General features: G+C 40.7%; 1 protein-coding gene across 1 annotated transcript in view; it reads right to left on the reverse strand.

The window, feature by feature from the left end:
* The window catches only part of LOC136864440 (protein white-like), a 199026-nt gene that overhangs the window by 115470 nt on the left and 62077 nt on the right, over nucleotides 1–21479 (reverse strand). Inside the window, exons 6-8 of the mRNA XM_067141438.2 lie at nucleotides 18199–18437; nucleotides 10850–11030; nucleotides 5609–5776 (exon numbers count right to left, since the gene is read on the reverse strand). Coding sequence (XP_066997539.2) covers nucleotides 5609–5776; nucleotides 10850–11030; nucleotides 18199–18437 — 588 coding nt within the window. The remainder of the gene's footprint in view (nucleotides 1–5608; nucleotides 5777–10849; nucleotides 11031–18198; nucleotides 18438–21479) is intronic.

The following is a 21479-nucleotide window of genomic DNA, read 5'->3' on the forward strand; positions in this document are numbered from 1 at the left end:
GTGTTTATTTTTAGAGGAGATTCCAAACACCGAGTTTCACGTCCGTAACATCTTTAGATTTTACAGATATAAGTATCATCATATAAGTAATTCAACGAATATTTCAATACATTCCCCTCGTAAGTGGATTTCCGAAAACAAAAGAAGACTTGTTTCTTTACTTTTAAAGGAGGTTCCAAATACCATTTTCACGTCTGTAACATCTTTTCTTTTTTGAGATATAAGTATCCTCACAAAAAGGATTCAACTCATTTTTCACCCCTCCCCCGTTAAGGTGATCCCCCCATCCAAAATGCGTGTTCCTTTATTTTTAAAGGAGGCATCAAACAACAATTTTCACGTCTGTAACCATCAGTTTTTGAGATATAAGTATCCTCTAAAGTTATAAAATTCATGGCCGTTCCGTATTGAACCGAGAATCACAAAAGTAATTTTATATAATAGAATCCACCTTTTCAATACATAACTGTTGCACATAGGTTATGTTACAACAGTTTAATTATAATGGTACCGGTTTCGACACGTATACAATGTCATCATCACCCATAGATAAAACCAAGCAAGTGAATAGATTTGCATATAGCAACAAGACACACAGACTAGATAAAATTCGTAAATTGTCACATTTAAAATAGTTCATGAAAAATGTCTACAGGTAGCTACGCGTTAGCAGCGTATTAGTCTTGTACATGAGCTGGAGCACTTTCTGTGAATTTTTGCTTTGATATGATAAAAGTTTGTGAACACGTTAAAATCTTGTTCATAATACGGTACTGAGGAATAGTCCGGTCACTGCTGGTGGCATGGTCTTCTTAATTTGAAGTTGTGCTGTGGGTATTAGAATGTACATGTAGGTCCTATTGTAGTGTGTGGGACCGAGGTTCCTCGGTTCAATCGGAACGTGAACCTTGCTGCAGCGTGCCGGGAAGCTTGTACTTGGAATTTTCTTTCAAAGTAAAGAAACACGTAATATTTTGTCTTTGGAAAATCCACTTTTGGGGTGTGAATGAATTGAAAAATTAGTTGAATTCTTTGTATGAGGATAATTATATCTCAAAAACTAAATATGTTAAAGACGTGAGAGTTGGTATATGGAATCTCCTTTAAAAATAAAGCAACACGTACTTTTAGGTAGGGGTGAATCAACTTAACGAGAAGGAAGGGGCGGGATGAAAAAGGTGTTGAATTACTTTTGTGAGGATACTTATGCCTCAAAAACTGAAGATGTTAGAGACGTGAAAATTAGTATTTGGAATCTCCTTTAAAAATAAGGAAATACGCATTTGTTTTTGTCGGAAAATCGACGTACGGAGTGCGGGGCTGAAAATAAGTAAATAGGGAATTGAAATACGTTTATGAGGATATTTTATCTTAGAAACTGAAGCTGTTACAGACGTGAAAGTTGGTATTTTGAGTTTCCTTTCAAAATAAAGGAACACGAATTTTTTGTTTTCGGAAAGTCCACTTAAGGCGGGAGAGTGGTGGAAAGAAGTGAAGAAGAAGAAGAGGTTGAATTATTCTTATGAGTATACATTCATCTCAAAAACTGAAGGTGTTACAGACGTACAGACATGAAAACTGGTTTAAAAAATAATGAAACACGTATTTTTTGTTTCCGGAAAATCCCATTGGGGGGGATGAAGAAAGGGGGGAAAGAGTTGGACACTTATTACGAGAAGACTTATATCTCAAAAACTGAATACGTTACAGACATGAAAATTGGTTTTTGGAATCTCCTTTGAAAATAAAGTAACACGTATTTTTGTGTTTTGGGATAATCCGATGAATACGGGGTGAACAGAAGTGACAAACGGGGTGAATTTTTAGAAAGACTGTATCTGCAAACTATCTCATACACGTAACATATTACAGACTTGAAAACTGGTATTTGGAATTTCCTGTAAAAGTAAAGAAACATAAACATTTCTTTCGGAAAATCCACTTAAGGAGAACTGGAAAAGGTTTTGAATTTTCAAAATTAGCATATCTACAGTATATCTCAATAACTTAACATGTTGCAGACGTGAAAATTGGTATTTGGAATCTCCATTAAAAATAAGGAAACATGTGCACCCATTGAATTAAGCCTCATTTCATTATAATATATTTTTAGTGGATATCATATGTGAATTATTTCCACATAGCAGAATTCTGTCGTTCTCACAGCTTTGTATTGACAAAGACCACCTAGTAGCATATTTAAGCTACACAAGTCTTTGTAAGACACGTTCTGTTGTGGGCAATAAAACAATTATCTCGAGGACAATACCTCAACACCACGCCAAACCAAGGGAAGAATTGAGGTCAACGTGGAGTATTTTTCCGTTGTTTGCTGGAGAGAGACCCACGGAGGAACGCAGAGAGAAGATCGAAATACCTACCAGAATCCCCTTTAAAATGAAATGGAATCACCCAAACTGTCAAATCTCAAAACGTCTCAACCAATCACCGGCTACTATTCTGAGTATTTCAAAGGTAGCGCTCTATATTATTCAGTATTCTAAGGTATTCAACAGTATTTACTGATGTTTTTGTGGAAATTATACTCCAATTTATATAGTGTCAATAGTGAGTGAAGAAAATTTATTAGATGTGTGGGCGATAATTAATGAAGACGGGATGCGTAATAAGATAAGGGAGAGTGAGCATACCCGCCATTTCTTATCTCCACCCTACAGTCCGCCAGGCAAAATATTCCTACCGAAGCCCTCACAATTGTGCAAAAACCTGTGATTAAAATCTCAATCACAATATAACATCGGAATTACCGTCAAATTATGTGTTATGTGAGGTATAAATGGAGTGACAGAAGGTGATGCAAAAATAAGAGACTCTCTCATAGTCATATAATCTCCGCAAAAGTCAAGGAGTATTATTCCGCGCAGATACCAGGACCTGCGGACAGACGCTAGCTCAGGGAGGACACTCGTTCTTTGGAAATCGTGAGAAATCAAGATTGCTGTGTTTTAAATGAGCAAGTAATTTCTTCGTTATATTTACAATTTATTGCCATTACGCGTAGTAGTTGTTAACCAGCAAGACCAAATGATGGTATCTTGTGGATTTCCCCCGTGCATCACGTTCAGCACAAAGTCCTGATGTGCTATTGTCGGCATTGTTTCACCTCTCCTGTTACCTCATTCAGGTTCCTAGTTCCAGCTGAAGTTTTCTGCTCCAAGTGTACTCGTATGCCCCACTAGCTTGTCGAGGTAAGTAACTTGTACTCATAAGTGATAACATGACGACCGACGTGATAACGAAGAATGTCAAACATTACGACCGTCGAAATACCACGAACCAATGTTAGACAACTAATGTACACGACCGCCGACGATATCATGAACCGAGCCCAAACAAATGGCTCTCACGGGCACCGATGTTGAATTAAGAACAGTCTACATCACGGCTAATCTGCACAACCGCTGACGATAAATTAAGAACAATACATACAGCAACTACGAAAAAATACAAAACGTAGATATATTTACATATCTTAACCTATTTTCAACATGTTACTTATGACATGTGTGTTTGAAATTAACTGTGGCTCCATGAAGTTAATTAACATACTTATAATTCATCACATAATTAAATAGACATATACAAGGAATTGTTACATATTTTACATGTTGCAGAGGGGTAACTTGGTACATTTTACAGCTGATGTTCCTATATCTTATAATTTACTGACTTTTCATTCAAGAGCCACATTTCACATGTCATAGATATCGTCGGGTCTGATGAGAATCTGGGGGTGAAAATACAATATAAAATGTGGCAGAGAGACTACTTTCGTAGTCATTTTGGCTGCCTGGGGAACTGATCACCTCCAATCGAGTAGGAACGAGTAGCAATCCGGATGAAGAACGTAATACTTACGAGTGTGTTACAAATCTGTCCCAACCGCCATCAGAGATTAGAACGTAGCAAACAAACGTTCGATATTGAAAGACAATGAGCGAGCTGATGCTCATTTACACTTACGAGTTCACAAATTATAACGAAAAGTTATAAATTAGCCATCTATCAATCATCTGTTTCTGAATATGGTATACCAAGCTTCTTAAACAATTTAAATAAATTATTAATTTGTTATTTGTAATTTGTTATTCACGTGAACAAGTATCGACATCAAGAATCCAGTTCAAAACGCAACAATAAATGGAAATCTAACTTCCGTTATTTGCAAAGGCTACTGGAATAGGTATCTCTCATATTTGAATCTCCTGCTTTTATAATGGGAAAAGCTGGCTATATTGATGGCACGAGAACCAACTTCCTTAGGTAAAGATTACTTTCATAATTGATTATCATGACCATCTTGAAGTTACTGCAATAAGATAAAACGTTCTCCCGATCTCGATGTTTAGCGTCTCATTTGATGGTGTAAGCACATAGTAATTGTCTTAGAAACCGGCGAAAAATGTAACTACCTCTGAAGATATTGGTCCATACAATTACTGACTCAACAGAAAAACTTGCATTTTCTGGACTATCAAAGGAAGAAATGGAACTTGGTGGTCATCCAGAAATTGTCGTCTGTTATATCCTACATGCGGTCATGCATTGTCCTGTTGGTGAATGACCCGTGGGATAATAGCAGGCTCCTACATCACAGAGATGTAATTGCGTTTGGTTAGAATACCTGGAATGCGTACAGATGCGAGTGGCACTGGTAATCAGTGGCATCCCCCAATACAAAGGCATATGCCAGGCCATCTTATATGACCACAGTAAAACTAGGTACGGATGTAACCGTCACGATGTTGTAAATGGAAATTGGATTCATCGAAAGAGACGATGCCATGCCATTTTTTCTATCATGTGCGCAGCACCAGTTCTCTGAGGTTCGCAGTAAAAGCAACGGGAAGATCGAAAAATGATCTGATGTTGCAGATAACGCCAAACAAAGAGTATGAACATGTGTAATCCCATCAAATTCTTGAGCGGATGTCAGTGATGTGGTTGTACGATCCATGTCGGTGATGGGAAGGAGACACCTGTACTCTCGAGTGGTGTTGTGACCGGATCACTGGGATCCCACCTTGAATTGTCGATTCTATGTTCGAGCATCATGACTCGGAAGGATAAACCAAAGTGCCACGTATTCCACGATGATCAAAGAACGAAATATGTTGACAATGCCGCGACGAGGAGTACTTACACCAACTGTCCACAAGAATGACGTGCAAACACACTGCAGCTCCCTGTATTCCTGTCTTCGGCTATTTATTGAGGGCATAACATATGAACGAGGTAAACAGCTGCGTCACAGTCCCCTCAAAATCTACGCATTGTTCACATGCCTGGTTCATCGAGTGCGACCTTCCTAGTGTTACACTTTTATTGACCAGCATTGTGTGATGGGAAAATTGATTCGATATGAAGAGGAATTGGTTTTATAGTGACCCAGACTTTTCCTGTAATTGATGCTTTTATAAAAACAGCAGTGAGACATTCTAAAATACACAGTCCATTCAAGAAACTCAACTGAATGTGCAAAAAACGAATACCCGATGAATGAGGCATGCATGATTCTGAAACAACAAACGTAAGTCATATGATTATCACTTCGTTCCAATTTATATAATCATTAAAGGATGCTTACTACATTCTGCAGCATTCGCACTCGGATGAGAATTGGTTCCTTCATAACGCTAAGCCAGGAGCGCCATAGGGCTGCTCTGAACTGTGCAAGCCATGATGCCTTATATGGGGAATGTCCTTTGTCCACCGACTGCCAGGGATCTTCACCCCCTGCCATTACCGCCTTTACCTAAGAGAAAGAGAGAAGAGTTAGGTACACAAAGTCTCTGACGCATGCAACAATGTAATTATTAAATTAATGTAGTATTAGTCCACCTTTCAATACTATAATATGTAATATTCTAAATTACATTAATTAGGGACTAGTTTCGGCCGGGGCTGGCCATCTTCAGCCTTAATGTAAAACACCTAATAACTAAACAAATGTACATGCACACAATTGACATAAAACAATTGTGTGCATGTACATTTGTTTAGTTATTAGGTGTTTTACATTAAGGCTGAAGATGGCCAGCCCCGGCCGAAACAAGTCCCTAATTAATGTAATTTAGAATATTACGTATTATAGTATTGAAAGGTGGACCATTACTACATTAATTTAATAATTACATTGTACTGCAATTCAATACGGATCAGAACCATGAAGTTTATAACCTATGACATGCAACAATGACCAATAAAACAAAGATTACTGTATTGTCTCTTCATTTTCTGAAGTATAACCCAAAATAAAGACTTCACTGTCTGAATTTTATGAAAACGTGACTGGATTTGCGCTTCTTCTGTTTTAAGCTTAATAATAATAATAATAATAATAATAATAATAATAATAATAATAATAATAATAATAATAATAATAATAATAATAATAATAATAATAATCAGTGGGATATTCTGATAGTTTTCACATTCATGTTTTCTTTAAATATTATTAATTTTGTTGTACTGTATAAGATGTAATTGTGGTAAAGTGGGCAGTCAAAATAATTACTTTGGAAATACAAATCGTAAGCGTTAAAGCGTTAACCCTCACTCGTTTATACCATTAGGTGCAATTTTAATTAATGGGGGTGTTGCTTCGGCGTATTATGTAAGGATTCACTACTAATGATTTGCCACAGCATTTGCCTGGTGTGAAAAGGGGAAACTACAGAAAACACTCTTCTGGGCTGTCGGTAGTGGGTTTCGAACTCGCTATCTCCTGAAGAGTGTTGGGAGTAATACAGAACCTTGTTTCTTTAATATGTGCAAGTGATCCTGATTTAAGTATTGATCTACTAGCCATGTTTGTGAAATTGAGTGTAATATGCTCGTATAAAATTTTTAAACAATCGTGAGGGAAAGGTGAAAGCAAGCCTGTCAACGTTATGGAGGTTAAAGTCAAGAAGTCAAAGAAAATGAAGAATCTTACCAGTTAAGGTAAGATTCACTTTATAATAATAACACTTTGTTCGTTCTATCGTTCGCTTGCTTGTTTATTGGTAAAATTCAATACTGAGTTTTATTTTATCCTGAATGCTTTATTGGGTTACAGAAGTGCAGTGTGTCCACTGAAATTGTACTCTATTAGCAATAACCACGATATTGTGACACAATTATCCGTATTGTATTGAAAATTATTGTGTTCGTTATCCACTACTTACGTAGTCAGTTCGAGCAAGTATAGGAGACACACGAGCTAATAATTGTTTGGTTAAAACATTAGGCCATTTGACTTCTTGACTTTAACCTCTATACTATTTTAAGAAAGCATGAATGTGAAAACTATCAGAATATCTCACTGTTGATTATTATTATTATTATTATTATTATTATTATTATTATTAAGCTTAAAATAAAAGAAGCGCAAATGCAGTCGCTTTTTCATAAAATTAAGACAGTGAAGTCTTTATTTTCGGTCATACCTGTCTTCTTAGGCCATTAAATCACGCACAGCCGTAAGATTACTGGACAACCGCGGTTAATTCCGCTCTTCCCCTTCCCATGATTTGCTCAGATTATTTCACAATCAATTACCTTCTTCTAGTTTTAGATTGACTTTTCCAATTAAATCACCTCCCCCTTCCCCTCAAATAGTGATAAATGAACTTACCCAACATATTAATAACGAAACAACAGAATATCAGGCGGCATTCTTACTCACTTGAAAGGGATTCCTTCGTTACTTCGTTAAGGAGTTAGGTATTTCTCGATTTTTAGACCTTTGTATTTTAGTACGGGTCCATATCAGTGTATGTAACAAATAAATTAGGTATAGAACTGAACAGATGTCGCAGGAAATAAGGAAATGATCTGACACTTACTTAACATATAACCTGAGAGTTGTAATTAATATCGAAGCATCTGGAGTAAATGTAGAATATCTCAGATATGGGAGACACTCAAGTAAGTTACTGTAATATCTATGATCGGCAATCGAATCTCTGATCTCTGACAACCTAATCCCCTCAAGGTAAGAGTCTTAGTGCATGTGGTTGTTAAGGGAGGAAGGAAGGAAGGAAGGAAGGAAGGAAGGAAGGAAGGAAGGAAGGAAGGAAGAGACGTAGGCTGCATGGGTATAGAAATGACCACGTAGTATGTAAATATGGGCATACATTAGTGGCGTGCGAAATACGTAAAATTTAAGCAATTGCTCTCGAAACACGTTGAAGTAAACACATCAGCTGCCCGCTGAGCATTTCGCTGTAAACATGTCCGTTGCGCTGGTAGCATATCCCCAATAGGTGGAAACGTTAACTACTGATAATATTTGAAAGAGGATATAAAGCCGTGAATAAGGTGTTTCCTTCATCGCCAATCGTAGGGTGCAGATGTCAGTGAACTCAGGCGTTGTGAAGGATAATTAAATCGCTGGGCACCGGGCGAGTTGGCCGTGCGTTTAGGAGCGCGTGGCTGTGAGCTTGCATCCGGGAGATAGTGTTTTCGAATCCCACTGTCGGAAGCCCTGAAGATGTTTTTACGTGGTTTCCCATTTTAACACCAGGCAAATGCTGGGGCTGTACCTCAATTAAGGCCACGGCCACTTCCTTCCAACTCCAAGGCCTTTCCTACCCCATCGTCGCCATAAGACCTATCTGTGTCGGTGCGACGTAAAGCAACTAGCAAAAAAATAAAATCGCTGGGCCTTCCGTCTGAAGATAAGCAGTACACTGAAATTGGAGGACGTTTTGTTTGATATTCTCCGATCCTGCAGAAGATGGGCATGTTTTCGCTGAATTGATTAGTCAACCAATCGACCCAAATCTCATAGACGTCGTTTATTATATGGTTACAAACTTCATAGCATCTGATGCATTATCACTTCACAAAGTTTGGGTTTTAAATACGATTACTTCCGAAAGAACTACAGATGCATGTAAGGCGTTTGACTGAGCTTTCTCGCTTAATTTCTAACTGTGCACATTCGTATATTTACAGTTCTGTAGCCACTGACATTAAGATACAAATGATGATATTTATATTCAATTGCACGGCTTAGAATATGCTACTCAATTTAAACTAAAATATAAAAAGAACAGTACGTTGAAGAGTTGATTTCTCAACACAAACAAGAAACTATTAGTACGCTATATTTCCTCAAAAGTATTATTATTATTATTATTATTATTATTATTATTATTATTATTATTATTATTATTATTATTATTATTATTATTATATACGTATATTACACTGACTGACAGAGCAAATGCAACACCAAGAAGGAGTGGTCAGAACTTTATGCCAATTGCAGGGTAGACTGACGTCACTGAGGTATGCTCATGATGTGAAATGCGCCGCTGTGCTGCGCACGTAGCGAACGATAAATGGGACACGGCGTTGGCGAATGGCCCACTTCGTACCGTGATTTCTCAGCCGACAGTCATTGTAGAACGTGTTGTCGTGTGCCACAGGACACGTGTATAGCTAAGAATGCCAGGCCGCCGTCAACGGAGGCATTTCCAGCAGACAGACGACTTTACGAGAGGTATGGTGATCGGACTGAGAAGGGCAGGTTGGTCGCTTCGTCAAATCGCAGCCGATACCCATAGGGATGTGTCCACGGTGCAGCGCCTGTGGCGAAGATGGTTGGCGCAGGGACATGTGGCACGTGCGAGGGGTCCAGGCGCAGCCCGAGTGACGTCAGCACGCGAGGATCGGCGCATCCGCCGCCAAGCGGTGGCAGCCCCGCACGCCACGTCAACCGCCATTCTTCAGCATGTGCAAGATACCCTGGCTGTTCCAATATCGACCAGAACAATTTCCCGTCGATTGGTTGAAGGAGGCCTGCACTCCCGGCGTCCGCTCAGAAGACTACCATTGACTCCACAGCATAGACGTGCACTCCTGGCATGGTGCCGGGCTAGAGCGATTTGGATGAGGGAATGGCGAAACGTCGTGTTCTCCGATGAGTCACGCTTCTGTTCTGTCAGTGATAGTCACCGCAGACGAGTGTGGCGTCGGCGTGGAGAAAGGTCAAATCCGGCAGTAACTGTGGAGCGCCCTACCGCTAGACAACGCGGCATCATGGTTTGGGGCGCTATTGCGTATGATTCCACGTCACCTCTAGTGCGTATTCAAGGCACGTTAAATGCCCACCGCTACGTGCAGCATGTGCTGCGGCCGGTGGCACTCCCGTACCTTCAGGGGCTGCCCAATGCTCTGTTTCAGCAGGATAATGCCCGCCCACATACTGCTCGCATCTCCCAACAGGCTCTACGAGGTGTAACAGATGCTTCCGTGGCCAGCGTACTCTCCGGATCTCTCACCAATCGAACACGTGTGGGATCTCATTGGACGCCGATTGCAAACTCTGCCCACGCCTCGTACGGACGACCAACTGTGGCAAATGGTTGACAGAGAATGGAGAACCATCCCTCAGGACACCATCCGCACTCTTATTGACTCTGTACCTCGACGTGTTTCTGCGTGCATCGCCGCTCGCGGTGGTCCTACATCCTACTGAGTCGATGCCGTGCGCATTGTGTAACCTGCATATCGGTTTGAAATAAACATCAATTATTCGTCCGTGCCGTCTCTGTTTTATCCCCAACTTTCATCCCTTTCGAACCACTCCTCCTTGGTGTTGCATTTGCTCTGTCAGTCAGTGTATTTTTAAACAGCATTTTATCCTTACTTATTGATAGCAAATTGCTCCACTGACAGTCCTAAATATAAAACAGGAAGAAAAATTTTGCACGCGATAATTGGTCACTGGACATTATTGATGTATATCCATATTTGTCCAATGAGTGCAACTGATGCGTTACAATCAGGTATAATTTTATCTTGAGCACAAATGATGAACTCCCATGAATATTACCTGCATGTCTTCTTGCGATTCTGACTCCGCCATCAGGCGAAGACCTTGTTCAGACCGCTGGAAAGCATCACAAACCAAGTCAATGGTTTGTCTGCACGACTCCTCTCTAGTAGGAACCACTGCCAGCAGCTGGATGAAGAAGTCAGGTGGGTTGTAATTGCTAGGGCAAACTGCACCCATCCTGCAGAAACACAAATTCACTCAAAAATTTAAAAAGTATTATATGTAGGCCTATATTCAAGATTCGATTTCTTTAATTAATGATAAGGTTGATGGAAATTCACAAAGCAAGCTCAAAGGACGTGGACATGCGTTCAAAATCAGACAGCATCGGTACTCCCTTCACCGGGTTTCATTTACTGGTTCGCTTACGAAGAATGCATAGCGAAGAACAACATAGAAACTTCTGTCCTAATTTCATATTTGCTAGTCCAGTCAAGAGGACACTGCAATATTGCTATTTTAAACCAACTACAAGTGCCTTATTACTAGCTCTATTCGTACAAAAGCCTCTCCGTTCGTGATAATGTCAACTAAAAGTACTCTTAAGCATAAAATGTCCGAACTGCTCCCGTTAACAGAGGTATCAAATGTGGAGACAAAGTAGAAATTCCCGTGCTGAATATTATTTTTTGATGCAGCTCTTTTCATCCTGGTGAGTTGTTTCCACTATTTCTGACAAACTCTTATTATTTTATTACAGATACCAGTAGTGGAGTTTTAGGAAGACCAAGAAGATCAGACTATCGGTAAAACAGAACTTCTATGCAATAATCAACCATAAGTGACTGCGAATTTGTGCACTTAACGAGTTGGATGGCTTTCAATAAAATTACATGAATTGTCTTCAAGGGTTTCCTGCTTCAGGACATTACATTTGCGGTCATCGCAGTCAAAGGAGTATTGAAATCTTCGACTGCAGTTTTTGGTGGAACGTTGGGCAAACTTCTGTTATAAATAAAGCTCTGTCTTATTTTAATGAATGAATGAGTTGGTAATGAAACGTGTTTTAGAAACAATTGACAGATTTAGGAAATAGGATAAGCCTCTGTGGCTCAGACGGCAGCGCGTCGGCCTCTCGCCGCTGGATACCGTGGTTCATATCCCGGTCATTCCATGCGAGATTTGTGCTGGACAAAGCGGAGGCGGGACAGGTTTTTCTCCGGGTACTCCGGTTTTCCCTGTCATCTTTCATTCCAGCAACACTCTCCATTCTCATTTCGTAGCATCTATCATTCATTAATATATCACTTTGGGAGTGGCGACCCCATCGTAATAATAGCCTATATGTGATTCATTCATTACATCCGTGACCCGGTCAATGACTGGAAAACAGGTTGTAGGTTTTCATTTTCATTTTTAAGGAAATACGATATTTATAGAGATTTCGAATTTTGGAGTCGCAGGTTGTGGAAAGATCGTCTTTGAAGGAAGAATACGAAGAAGAAGAATAAGAAGAAGATTATACAGGCTGCCAAAACAGACGAGATGGTACGTGAACTAGAAAATAACGTGATTGTTCATTGATGAATAAAGATAAAAGTCGAATTGTGGTGTAGAAGTTGTTTCCAGTTTAAATGTTTGGGTGACAGTGAATATAAAACTCATCGCACTTTCAATATTTAGGCAGCTAAACACTTCGTAGGCAGATAGTACCGAAGGATAACAATGAAACTGATTCGTGCATTCTGTTCTTATTGCAGCTTCGGTGACTGACCTCTGCTCCTGACATTTAGTACTAAGTCGGAATAGTGAAGTGGAAAATTATGAGGGGCAGACTGATTAAGAAGGAAATGTATTATTCACTCCGGTGGCCGTGATTATGCATGTTCAGTTTTTCATCTGACTGTAGTGTACTTGGACCGATTAGAAGTTTTCCTCCTGATCAAAGCTTATGATTTTCACAGTGAAAATTGAGTATAATTACGGTGTTTACTACTGTGGAATGTTTGTAAGCATAGCAAATGGACCATCCAATTACAACTGTAACATGCAGCATGTTACACTCACGGCAATTTATGTATCTGTTATATTATTCATGAGTAATAGGCCTATTTCATTATGCCAGATAATACTGAGGAATTTATATTATTATTCCATAATTAATTTCTAGTATAATGATGCCAATTTATGGGTAGTAAAAATTAAGTAAGGCATTTCTTATATTTATAGTGTTACGAAGAAAACTCCGCTTGTTTATTACTTGAATTTATTTCAGGATGACTCAATAAATGCACTCACTTATATACACACACAATTCTAATCAACTATGAATGGCCACACTCACTAACTGCAGTCTATTTACGGGTCAGCAGGCACAGCAGGCGGTCCGGCCCATTGCTATTACCTGGGAACGGCTAACCCTTACTTCCACTTCCCCAAGACCAGTCACTTCATACAGTAGCTGTGTGTAGACCGTTGGATTTGAACACGAGGCTACACAATACGCGGTGACTATTCTTCTGTTCGACTCCAGAGACAGTCCAGTAGTTCACACAGTCGCATGTAGTGAACAAATAAACAGCTCAACAGCATTGATGATGATGATGATGATGATGATGATGATGATGATGATGATGATGATGATGATGATGCTTGTTGTTTTAAGGGGCCCAACATCGAAGGTCATCGGCCCTCTCAACGGTATTCAATAGCAGGACGATACTCACAACAGCGAATATTAACGCAGGTCCAATTACCCTCATGCTCATGATAGCGGCTTCCATCGCCGACTCACGGCGATCCTCAGTTCACAGAGCTACACAAACACACAGTACTCTCAGGTGGTACCTACAGAGTCTTCCGTTCCTCACGCGCCTTAAGTCCAGCCACTCATTGAACACTCCGATACCAGCAACAACAGCTCCTCGTTCAGACCTCGGTGGGACACTAGTGACAGCCATCACCTCTGTGGCCCTCAGCCCAGCCACTCAACCCCTACACACTGAGTATCACACTGACTCCACTACGGAGTCCAACACTGACTCCGAGTCCAGACCAACTCTGACTCCACCACGGAGCCCAACACTGAGTTACTGTCCACGAATAGCCTCCATTTTTTGTAGCTCGGGTGATGTGAACCAGAATATTCGCGAGCTGGCTAGATGCGGAACATTATCGTTAAATCTCCAAGAAACTCACAGGTGGGCCAGCTGACGGGAACAATACACGAAAATGCCACCCATGCCCTCCAGGCCGGCTGGGAACTCCACGGTCGGCTGATTCACTAGTCCCTTCCAAGTAATATCGAAGGGGGCTAACGCACATCTGCACGTAACAAAATGTGAAACTCTGTAGGTATACATGGTAAGAATAAGACAGCGATTTTCTGGAACACTGCAACTCAGTTAAATTGCGCACCAAAAGTGGGGGGTTCTCTAGGTAAAACCATGGCCAGGAATACCCTGGGAAGTACACCCAAGTGCTGTGCTGGTGTACTGATAGGAAACTAGTTAGGAAAATGTGAAAACTACGGAACGGAGATAGACGCAGTGACATTATGAGTCTGGTTTTGTGCAAGTAGCATGTTATGGAAAGGTGGTTCTGCATGGAACGAAGAAACTGAAGTTGAAGTTAGATTGAAAACGTGAGAAACAGAAATTGTACTAGGATATATAAACCTAAGCAGTCGATTGGAGCCTTGCAAGCACAGCGGACGTGTGTGCGTGAGTGCTGAGTGCTAAGTTGTGTAAGCGAAATGGGAATAAATATTGAACTCTACAGGGTGGTCATCAGCCGATGGAGTAACCGCATAACATTCCAGGTATGTGGACTGAAAAATTGGCATTAATTACTTTGAAATGACGTTTTTGGTGATAGTGATCGCTGTGCTTTTAGGAATTGGAGGAGTGGAGATCGATCCTGGGCCCCCGAGTTGGGAAGATATTGAAAAAATTCAGGAGGTGGTAAATAAATGGAGTTCACCCAAGCATACAGGACTAGGGAGCAGATTATGGACCAGAACAAGGATATTCAGGACCTGACAAGTAGCCTGAAAAGCGATGTGGCAGGGATAAGTGAATGCCTAGATAAATATCCAGAGGATATGAAGGAACATCGCATGGCGTTGGAGCAACGCGCACGAAAGCTGGAAATTCAAGTCCGGAGATCAATGCTTGCTCAGCGTAGCAGATGCCTCATCATTTACGGAATTAGAGAGAAAAGGGGAGAGAGTAAACTCTTGTTATTTTCTTCTGTGTTGGAAGTGATAACGGCAGGAGTGAAAGTAAACTGCACTGAATCCGATGTGGACGACGTGCAGAGAATAGGGAGGACTCAAGGAAGTAAGCCTAGTTCAGGATGGTATCCGGGATGAAAGCCTACCAAATTATCCCGAATGCCGAGACCTTAAATGTGAAGGAGGTATGGATCAACAGAGAAATCGGATCTGAAGAGAGAAAGGAAATTAAGGTTCTTCGATTCCACGTGAGAAAAGCCATACAAGAGGATCTTACGGCGTTTATAAGTAGTAAGAGACTTATCATCGTAGGCAATGGTTGGAGGAAGAGTTACTCTTCAGCTCAGCTTGAGGCATTGGCTCGAGAAGGCAGTGCAGTATCATTGCCTCAAGGCAGAAGAAGGAGTGCTGACGCGCAAGAAACGGGAATGGAGCACATGCCTGCGGGACTGCAGACAGCTGCAGAGAATGAGGACCTTGTCTCCAGTGGCGAGGAGCGCCCTGCGGGTAAATGCTTAACATCTGATGAGTCTGACGCTGGTACAAGTTGAACACCGGTAGCTGTAAGTAGCAGTAGTAAAACTATAAGATCCAAATAAAAAGAAACAGGAGCAGAATCTGAAGGACATTAGGGCCAGGAAAGGGGATACCGGAGATGTAAAGGGAGATAAACAGGAAGAAAAGGTGGTGGGGTATATATAGCCAATCAATATAGTAGTGAAAATGAAAATCCACAGTCTGTTTCCAGTCATTCGACCGCGTCAGGAATGGAATGAATGAGGTCCCCATCTAGCGGCGAGGATGGGAATTGTGCCGGTTGCCGAAGCCTGTGGCAATCCTCTGGGGCAATGATTAATGACTGAAAGATGAAATGAAATTATATTGGAGAGTGTTGCTGGAATGAAAGATGACAGGGAAGATCGGAGTACCCGGAGAAAATCCTGCCCCGCCTCCACTTTGTCCAACACAAGTCTCACATGGAGTGACCGGGAATTGAACCCGCGACCCAGCGATGATAGGCCGGCGTGCTGCCGTCTGAGCCACGCAGGCCCATAAAATACAGTAGACCGGGCGAGTTGGCCGTGCGGTTAGGGATGCGCAGCTGTGAGCTTGCACCCGGGAGATAGTGGGTTCGAATCCCACTGTCGGCAGCCCAGAAGATGGTTTTCCGTGGTTTCCCATTTTTACACCAGGCAAATGCTGGGGCTGCACCTTAATTAAGGCCACGACCGCTTCCTTCCAACTCTTAGACTTTTCCTATCCCATCGTCTCCATAAGACCAATCTGTGTCTGTGCGACGTAAAGCCGCTAGCAAAGAAATATTTACGAGGGTCGAGTCGTAAGTCATGGCAACTATTTTTTTCTCGCGAACAGGAGACAACACGGAAAATCTAAGATATGCATTTGGAAATATAGGGCATGTACTTAGGCATAGTGTCTGAAGACAAATTCTGACTTCAGGAGATTCTCGTAGGAAAGTGACAGAACACAGGCCATTGGTAAACATTGTTTGATTATGGTATAGCCAGAAAATACACAAGACTACAAACAAAGGACAGGTTTCCACTGGTTACAGACCTTCGAAATAATCACCCAATGTTTCCACTGTGCGTTGCCCGCGGTGGTGCAGGCGCTGAATACCATTCGCTGCATGTGTATCGATCGCTAACGTGTGACACCTCTCTCCGAAATGTTATTACGATGTCCCCTTTGTTAGCAAACCGTTGTCCACGTAATGGCTTCTTGACTTTGAGGATTAGATTATAGTCACATGGGTTCATATCAGGCGAATAAGGCGGTTGTAGAAGAACCTCCCATTCCCACCGTTGTAAGCGACGCTGAACGATGGCTGCTGTGTGAGCTGTCGCGTTATCGTGTAGAATTATGGCGTTGTCCAAAAGATCTGGACGTTTGGCTCGCACTGCGCGGTGCAATTGGGACAACAAAATTGAATTGCAATAAACTGCATTGACAATGTGCAATTGTAATATACGATCGTTGCTCCTGCTTGTTGACTTCCATTTTGTGACTCTCTCACTCACACACTGAACTCGGGGGCATGCTTAGACCCACACTGTTGTTTACATACACCATCTAGTGGCACCACATGCAAGTTCATACCGTACGTTTCCAAATGCATATATTAGATTGTCAGTGTTGTCTCCTGCTTTCGATAAAAAAAAAACCAGTTGCCATGACTTATGAATCGACCTACGTATATAGTAGTGTGTTTATTAATTTATAATCGATGCCCAAGGGTGGGACAAGTATTTTGTGTTAATCAACTAACCAGGTATTAGTGAGGATTTATAGCGCAAGCGCTAGAGTTCCTTCGTAACATTACTATTTTATACCTTCATTCTGTACAGCTCTGTGTAGGTCTAACACTAGGGTATAGTGGTATATTTGTAGATCGTTGGCTTGCACGTGATGTGGACTTAATCTAACATTGTAGATACGTCACGGGGAGCATCAAAAACAGGGAATTAGATTAGTCCATTAGGAATTCCGACTTTAAGAAGTGTCCATTTCGAAACGATTTTCAGTGACGTATTACATTATACAGACTTAAAAGTATCAAGGATATTAATTTTTTTGGTGTGTTCTGAAAATGTACTTTCATCATATAAGTATTTTTAAATTGCCACAAAAGTACTTAAGTTTAATGCTTATTTCCTCTTCCATCGCATAACCATGATTATATGCAACAATTTACATTTCAATGAAAATACATATTCCGTCTAACTTTCAATTATTACCCCTCAGCTGGCTGATATACACAACCTCAGCAATCCACACATCACTTTTCGCACTAGTTCAATTGCAAGCATTTTAGATGCTGAGGACCTTGATGTTTGTCTGCTAAGTATTTCAAACTCGCTCTTTTAATACTTGTGGTGATTGTTATAGGTTTATCAATTAATCACGAGAAGAAATAATTTCATAGACTGAGAAAAGTCCATTAAAGTTCACAAAATATAAAATTTCGCATGTCAATTTAACAGGGGATTGCATAATCCTCGAAGGTACTTTAGGAAAAAATGGTCATTAGAAAATTTAAATGCCTTAATTACTCGATATCTGAAAGAAATTCAAAATTTACGGAGTAAGGTGCATATGGTGCACCATTTTAACACTTCTAGGAATGTAGTACGTGTCAGGACATACTTACTCTGCAAAGAATGTACAGGCACCTTCTGGAGTACCGATGTAAGCCACGCGTCCTTCAGCCATTAACAATATTTTGTCAAAGAGAGCGAACACCTCTGAGGAAGGCTGATGAATTGTGCAAACGACAGTCTTTCCCTTTAACGCCATATTCTTCAGTACTAAGACAACATTTTGTGCCATAAATGAATCTAGCCCAGATATTGGTTCATCACAAAACATTAGAGGTGGATCTGTCAGTACCTGCAACAGAGAACATGGATTGATTCCCCTTAACTTAAACATACTAGCGGTCGGATCAGAAGAATGGTTACGGTATGTACTTATCCAGGGAAAAGTTAACTGAGGAGAATTAATGATTCAGCTGTTAAAGATACAAGTGAAGCAGGGAAAAACCGTTGGTTCGGCTTGGTATTTAACTATTTCAAAAGATGGAATCAAAAGATGGCGGAGAGCTCAGTCATAGTGTAAAGTGTGTGTCAAGGCTAACTCGTAAATCTGCAAGATAAACAGCAACTAAGTGCCATTCGCGACCTAATCTCCATAGTTTTAATAATCACCGTTCAATACTGACAAAAATCATGACGCTACGGGATGTAGTTCAAAAGGTATCGGCAATTGAATATGCGATGCAGCATTTTCGCGCCCAACTCAAGGAGGCGACCAGCAGCGCCAACCGGGAGGAGTAACTACAGCGGCTGGAGGAGGAGTTCTGTGCGTTTCAAGAGAAAGTGTCTGGTGAACTGAAAGACATAAAAAACAATATTTTAAAAATAGAGGAAAAGCTAGACGAGCAAAGAGAACGGATGGACGAAGCGGAACAATACAGCCGCCAAAACTGTCTAATTTTGCATGGCGTCCCGGAAGCACCAGGTGAAAACGTGTACGCTAAAGTATTATCAACTATTAAAGAAAAACTGGATATCGAGCTTAATATGTCAGACATTGACCGTTGCCATCGCCTAGGTGTTCCGGAGCGAACAACGGCTGATGTGGTTGCCACGGGTAAACGCCCACTGATTATTAAGTTCCTGCGGTACCAGGATCGTGACCGCATTTGGAGGGCTAAACGTCGGCTAAAGGGCACGCACCTTCTCCTGACGGAATCGCTCATGGGTACCAGGAAAAACATTTTAAATCGTGCACGAGATCACTTTGGCTTAAATCGTGTCTGGGGCCAGGACGGTCGCATTGTTGTGCTATGTGACAATGGACGAAAGGTGTTAATTACTACAACGGTACAACTTGTTAGTTTAATGTAAAACACGAGTGAGCATTGTTACGGACTCATTACTGAGATGGCATTAATGGATAATGTTGTAGTTTTAAGTAAATGTGCGTGTATGTGTGTGAGTGAATGTGATTGTGCCCCTGGAAGTACTTGTGGAGAAAACAAGGTGAGTAAGCAGAAGTCTTTTCTAGATAATGGCTAGTCACAATAAAAGTGCTATTTCTACCGATTGGAGTGACCTTGATGTCAGTGACCCGCTCCCACCCCCTCCCCAGTCGCCCCCCTCACCCTACCCTTCAACAGCGTCAGCGGGATACATTCTCAGGGAAAGTATTTCAAGATATCGGCGAGCCTTACAGTGTTGTCATATTAACGCGCAATCGTTAATGGCTCACATTGACGAAATACAATCCCTCTTTCATGATAGTAATACGTTGCACTGCATATGTGTAACTGAGACTTGGTTACAACCCTCACTAAACTCAGGCCTAGTTGAATTAAATAACATGACTTTACATCGTCTAGACCGAAGAAAACGTATAGGGGGAGGGTGTGCTATATACTGTCGTAATGATCTCCAAAGTAAAATAGTGGCTTCTTCAGACCAGACAATTCCCAATCGACCTGAGTTTATGTTTATAGAAGTTTTGGCTAACAATCAAAAAGTACTGATCGGAGTAGTTTATAAATCCCCAGACGTAAGACATATATCGGACCTTGAAATTTGCTTAGCCAAGTTAATTCCACTGTACGAAAATATAATTATACTTGGAGATTTTAATACAAATCTGCTGACTGCGACAAACGACTCATTACATTTACAAAATATGTTCTTTAGCTTAGACCTGAACATCCTACCTCTAAATGCTACAAATCAGCTACATGCAGTAAACCGGACGACTCATACTTTGATTGACTTGATCATAACTAACAATACTCAGAAAGTTTTAAATCACGGACAGCTTGCAGTGCCAGGTATTTCTACCCATGATCTAATATATGTCTGCTATTCATTAAAGATGCCAAAATATGAAACTAAATATATAACACGCAGGGATATAAAAAATCTGGACAAGGAAAGAATACGACACGAAGCATATTATCTGCCGTGGAACGATATTTTACACATGGATGATATTGACGTAAAAATAAATAAACTATCTGAGCTGGTGTTAGAACTGCATGACAGATTTGCTCCCAAGAAAGAGATCCGGGTAACTCGACCACCTTCTCCGTGGTTGACTAGTGAGATTAAATCAGAAATGGCAAAGCGTGACTGATGATACAGAAAGTTTAAACGAACGGGTAATGCTAATGACTTTGAAAACTAGCGCGTTCTCCGCAACAGGGTTAAACAGTTAATCAGAAACAGCAAATGTAAACACATATATCAAGTATCCAAATGCAAGAACTCGACAGAAATATGGAAACAATTACGAATGATGGGTATAGGCCGAAAGTTATTAAAGCAGGCGCCGAATGTATCCCTTGATGACTTAAATTTACACTTCACGTCGGCCGAATCCACTGTAAGAGCAAATAATAATAATAATAATAATAATAATAATAATAATAATAATAATAATAATAATAATAATAATAATGTTCATTTTATGCCAATTCAAGATACATTTGTGTTTAAAGAGGTTGGTATAAATGACGTAAAACGAGTTATGTATTCTCTCAGATCAAATGCTGCTGGACACGATGCCATACCTCTGTCTTTCTACAAATATATCATTGGCGCCATTCTGCCGATCGTAACACAAATTATTAACTACTGTTTAACCCAAGGAATTTTCCCTACGGCGTGGAAGGATGCCCTCGTCATCTCAATCCCAGAAAAGGATGGACCCAGTATTCCTTCAGATTACCGACCAGTTTCTATCCTACCACTTCTGTCCAAAGTGCTGGAACGCCTGGAACATGAGCAAATCTTTACGTACTTACATAAATATGCTTTACTCGATTCTTACCAATCAGGCTTTAAGAAAAAACATAGTACCATGACAGCTCTGCTGATGGTGACAGATGACATTAGATATGCAATGGAC

Source organism: Anabrus simplex, chromosome 2 (assembly GCF_040414725.1).
Source record: "Anabrus simplex isolate iqAnaSimp1 chromosome 2, ASM4041472v1, whole genome shotgun sequence".
NCBI classification, from domain to species: domain Eukaryota; kingdom Metazoa; phylum Arthropoda; class Insecta; order Orthoptera; family Tettigoniidae; genus Anabrus; species Anabrus simplex.